We start from the raw sequence: 5,129 nt of genomic DNA, 5'->3' as shown, positions 1-5,129 counted from the left end.
ACAACTGCTGCTAAAAGCAGGATTGTATTCACAAATCCCGGAGAGGTGGTCTCCATTTAGCTTATGGGGTCCAGCACAGCACCTTCAGGAGTTTTTCTGAGAGTCCTTATACAAAAGGAGCTTGCCCACGTTTTCAGCTGCCGCCAGGGGCTTACACAGTCAATAAGAGCTGCTTTATCACAGATACGACACCACGTCCCCAGGTCACGTCATCCTTCCTTCCGGGTGGCTCTTCAGTTTGTGGAACTTGACGCTGTCCCTCTTCTCAAAGAGTTTCCCGCAGTGCTCGCAGGAGAAGCTGTACTGGATCTCTGCCTGGTGCTTCCTCATGTGCCAGTTCAAAGATGCCCTCTGTCTGCACTGGAAGCCACAAACCTCACACCTCCGAGAGAGAAGAACAGGACGTCATGTACACCGGTAATATACTTACAGATGTGGTGGCTTAAGCCAGAAGTAATGCCAGGATTGACCAAATCATCTGCCAACAGTGGCCAGGATCACTGGCCCAAAACAAGAGTATTAAACCCCATTGTGATTTAGTCCCAATGCTAGGCACACCTTCTTTGTAAAACTGGAAGCCAAGGGTGGCCAGTGTTATTTTCAATACCATCATTATTAAGAACCACAGATTATTCTAACGCCTGGTGCCTCATGCTATAGTAGACATATCCCGCGCACAGATACTTTTAGTCAGCAGCAATTATATATATATATTTTTTCATACAGGTTGATACTTTATACATTGTATACGCGGTGCACGTGTACTAGCCTCTCTACACACATCGCTGTAGATTTAAATGTACACAAAGCAGATGCTGCTGTCAGGTACATTGCCAATCCCAGTATGGCTGCACCTTTACACCCTGTACATATGGATGTAGAGCACAAGCTATCCCACTCTTACTGTAATGGAGTCTCCCCGGTGTGTGTTCTTCGATGCACCTCCAGATGGCTTTTCCTTTTGAATGATTTCCCACATGTTTCGCAGATAAATTCTCGGATGCCTTGATAAACAGGAAAAAAAACAGCCATTGTTATAAATGGCAGCCATGTTCCATGAGAGGCTAAACATCCAATATATGGATACCCAGAAAGTCTTAAAATGCACGTATACAACAAGTGCCCTTTCTGCAGTACCTGTATGTATGATCATGTGCCGGCGGAGGTGGTTGGAGAGGTAGAACCGCTTTCCACAACCAGGTTCAGTGCACACTTTGGTTCGGCCTTTTCTGTGAACCAAGTTCATGTGGTTCTGTGGACACAAAGACAAAATATGCAGATACTGAAGGACAGAGAGTAAAGACACACAGACGGCTCAACACAGAGGAGGAGGGGGTTAAACCAAATGTATTACATTTATTAAGGGTCCCAAACAAAGGAGACAATCAGATGTGGCTTCTACCACAAGAGCGCTTTCACCTCACATCAAAGAGTAATGGCAGTAAAACAGGATGGGTGACACATACATGGAAGCTGTTAAGGGCGGTGTAGACCTGAGTGCAGCCTTCATACTGACAGTGAAACGTCTCCAGCACTCCATCTCCATCCTGTACCCGGCAGCGCCTGCTCCTCCTCCTGCAAGTTCAGAGAGCCATCCTTAAAAGACAATTTTAAAAAGCAATACTTTTTATTCTTTTAAAAGGCTGTAGTAAGATGGAATTCTTGCGTTACTATATTCAGCGTTAAACAGTAAATTTTTATCAGAGTCACATCTCCACCATGATGTATGGAAGCTCTGCGACATCCAGCAAGCAGTCACATTACCCCCTGTTACAATCAGTCAAACTTTCCTTTTGTTACACTGGACATATCCTGATATTCATCAGAAAAGCTTAGACTGCATTGGTTAGACATATTAAATGTCTGTAAAAGCTTCAGCCCAACTGTCTCATGCTGGGGCAATTGGGCAGTCCCATTAAAATATACCAGTTGTTATCTCAGCAAAGATTCAAAGAGATCTACTCTAAATGTCTCCAAGGACGACTGATCACAGCAGTAGCAAATGGGTGTTTTTCGACGATAACCAATAGATATTAGTTTTTATCATGAATGGGGTCGGCTGAAGGTTAAGTCCAGCTTATGGGCTATTTTATTCTTCTTGTGTTCTTCTCGAGACCTTGTATTGTTTTGGCACATTTGAAGCAAACTATCAGATATCAAAAGATGAATTCTGCACTTGATATTATAGATGCTACACTGTTTTTTTTTTGTTTTTTTTAATTATCATAAAAAAAAAGTCATTAAAATGTTAATAAAAGCCAGTTATTTTTCAGCACCCAATGGAAAATGTATTACATCACCTTAAGAACCTTAATCCGTTTACTAAAGCACCGTTTGCAGCCCTGCCAAGTATAGTATAGAATATATTCTGGTGTAAAATGTAGCGCCATGGATACTTTGTGTATAAATATAATTTTGCACCCACACGTTGTCCTTTCTGCACTCACTTCTCGGTCTCCTTTGGCGCATGCTGTGTGATGTTTGCCATGAAGTCCTGGACCAAGGCAGGAGCTGCCTGGGTAGGCTCTTGAGCAGTCTCACTGTCAGTCATGGGGAGATCAGGTTCTTTCTGGACTTCTACCTCTTCTCTCTGCAGACTGTACAGCGAGTCCTCTTCTGAGCATAAACAGAGACACAAGCTTGTGTTTGTCATTACGTTACCGAAAGGCTTAGGTTCCATAATACCCATCTACCTCTGTGCTGTTGCATAGATTACCTGCTAAAGCCCCTTCTAGCTGCTGCTCCACTCCTTGGTCCTCCGGCTCAGTCTGTGCATAAGAAGATACAGCCGCAAGTGCTGTGCATGCGCCCTCCTCCTCCTCTCCGTCGCTGCCTCCTGCCACATCCAGCTGAATTCCCTCTGCCGTCAGCGTCTCATAGCCGGATCCTGCAATGATGATTACCTGAGAGGGGCAGCTGGCTGCCACAACCTGTCCCAGAGCTTCTTGTGTCACTCCTTCAAAAAAGTCTCCTGTTCCTGAACCCATGGGGACACACACCACGGTCTCGGTACCGTTTGTGCATAGAGTCCCACCCTCTGTCAGGCTCCCCGTGGGTTCAGTGTAGAGTGTGTGAACTGTATGTTCTGATGAGTGACAAACATCAGGAGTTTGCTCTATGGGAGACACATTGGAAGATGGTTCACCTGAACTGGCTCCATTATCAGATCCTGTGGGAGTGAAATACCATATCATTAGAGAACTTAACTGCCAGTGAAGTAACTGAACGTATTAAGCAGAGAAATGTCAATAAAACCCATCAATCCTCATATTAACAAACAGACATGTCAAAATACAATTTACAGCACATTACAGATGCAGGTATGTAATAACAGGAAAGAAGCTTCTGATGTATTCCAGGGGATTTAAGTATTTATGGGACGGGCATAAGCCGTTACCAAGGACTGAATAAGGTTTGTGGTTTCTACAGCAGGAATAAAGGTGCAGATTCGATGGGCTAAATGGTTCTTGTCTGCTGTCAAATTCATTGCTTCTATGACAAGCTCTGTTTTCCACTAGAGTAATAATCCATCTTGGCTCGAGTCCTTAGTTATGTAAAGGTCCTTTTTAAGCGCATCCTTACCACTTTGATTCAGTGTCTTGACGGGACCCTGCAGATCTTGATAAAACTGATGGCCGCCGTGGCACTGCCATACGGCTGTGACATATACGACATGACTTGTGTCAAGCTTAGACAAAGCAGGTTCATGTGGGCATTGGTTTCTGTGGTTCTGGTACCATGTCACCAAGCTCAGCAGGCTGTTCACGCAGCTCCTGTTATCTGCAGGGCCAAAGGAATACATAATGTTCGTAAGAAGCAGCCGTACTCAGTATCCAATGGTTACCAAGATAACTCTTAACACTTACAAGGTTTAGGATAACCAGCTGTATGCTTACTTGGTAGTCCTATAAACCATTCACTAAATGAACCGTTCACTGGAGAGTCTGCCGGAGAGCTGTGGTTTTAATTAACCTCGTTATGCATTATCCAGAGTGAGCCCCAGTGATTTCTTCAGTTTTGTCACCCATTGAACTATATCTTATGAATCAGCAGCTCTCCGTTTAGTGAATAAACCCCCAGTGCATGTGTGTCTCTCTAACGCCCCCCCCCCCCTCAGGTAACTGGAAACTAGTCAGACTTTTGACCCCTGTTACCAGGGCATCACGTACTCCTCAATACATAAAACGGCAGGACAAATATAGAGCTAATGTGTATAGCGCAAAGGACCAGCACCTCAATACATTACAAACGCCACCCTGCACCATGATTAGCCATACCTATGCCAACGTCTCCGCCCATCTCTATACTCCCCTGCCTACATAAATACCTAAAAGCAGTTAACGTACAGGAAGAAAGTTTATTTCAAAGGACGAGAAGTGTTAGAACAATGTCAAAACCCTCTAAAAGTAGAGGGTTAGAGGCTTACACGGAATGCAAGTTAGTTTTATTTTACCGAGAGGATGGTAAATAAGCGGAACAGGCAGCTTCCCGGCATAAGTTAAATACACAAGGGATAGACATATGGCTCCGGAATCAACGGCTGATTAAGGTCTGAGTCTTTACAGCAGGAGAAACGAGTTACTAGATGGCAGAGTGCGACCGACCTGCCGGCACATTCCATGTTTCTATCTTTAGATACGCCAGTCTCTATAACCCACCCGGCCTCTCCTTCCTTAGGAATACCAGTCACTGTATTCACCCATTTCTTGCCCGAGGCTCCCGTGCCACCGGGCAGACTTACGTTTCGGGTGTTGTCCGTTCCTTGGTTTATCCTGGCAGGGTTTTCTGTAAGACAGCACAATACGACCTGAGAAATGCCCCCCGCTCCCTGACCACCATGTAACTGCCCTCCGCCCCCCGGCCGTGTCTCACCCATCACTTTCCAGTGCCAGCAGGTAAGCCGCCAGCTTGGCGTCACTCCAGGGCTCTTCTCCCCCGCCGCTCTCCCTCCGCAGCACCCAGTCACCGTGCGCCTCCCCCAGGTACACCCGCCGGCCGTCATACTTCTTGCGAGACTCGAGCCGCCTCCGGGCCCGGTCTGTGTCCGTCAGCCTCGGCCTCCCTCGAGCTTTCCTTCCGGGCTCCTCATCCTCCTCGGAGCCTGGAACGAAAGCTACCGAGGTAGCCAT

The 5,129-nt window shown here is 46.1% G+C and overlaps 1 protein-coding gene across 1 annotated transcript; it reads right to left on the bottom strand.

Moving 5' to 3' along the window:
* Positions 1-204: 204 nt before the first annotated feature.
* On the bottom strand, positions 205-5,129 carry LOC149277951 (zinc finger protein 653-like). Its single transcript, XM_089502576.1, has 8 exons — positions 4,880-5,129; positions 3,583-3,780; positions 2,717-3,169; positions 2,448-2,616; positions 1,467-1,575; positions 1,138-1,252; positions 905-1,004; positions 205-382 (listed from the first exon to the last, which is right to left on the bottom strand). Exons 1-8 carry the CDS (start codon positions 5,127-5,129, stop codon positions 205-207), a joined length of 1,572 nt encoding a protein of 523 aa, XP_089358702.1.

This window comes from Sceloporus occidentalis, unplaced genomic scaffold (assembly GCF_023333645.1).
Source record: "Sceloporus occidentalis isolate IW3139 unplaced genomic scaffold, rSceOcc1.0.p SCAF_205, whole genome shotgun sequence".
In the NCBI taxonomy this organism is placed as follows: Eukaryota; Metazoa; Chordata; class Lepidosauria; order Squamata; family Phrynosomatidae; genus Sceloporus; species Sceloporus occidentalis.
Note: the sequence above shows the minus strand (reverse complement) of the source record. Positions and strands in the feature narration are given on the sequence as shown.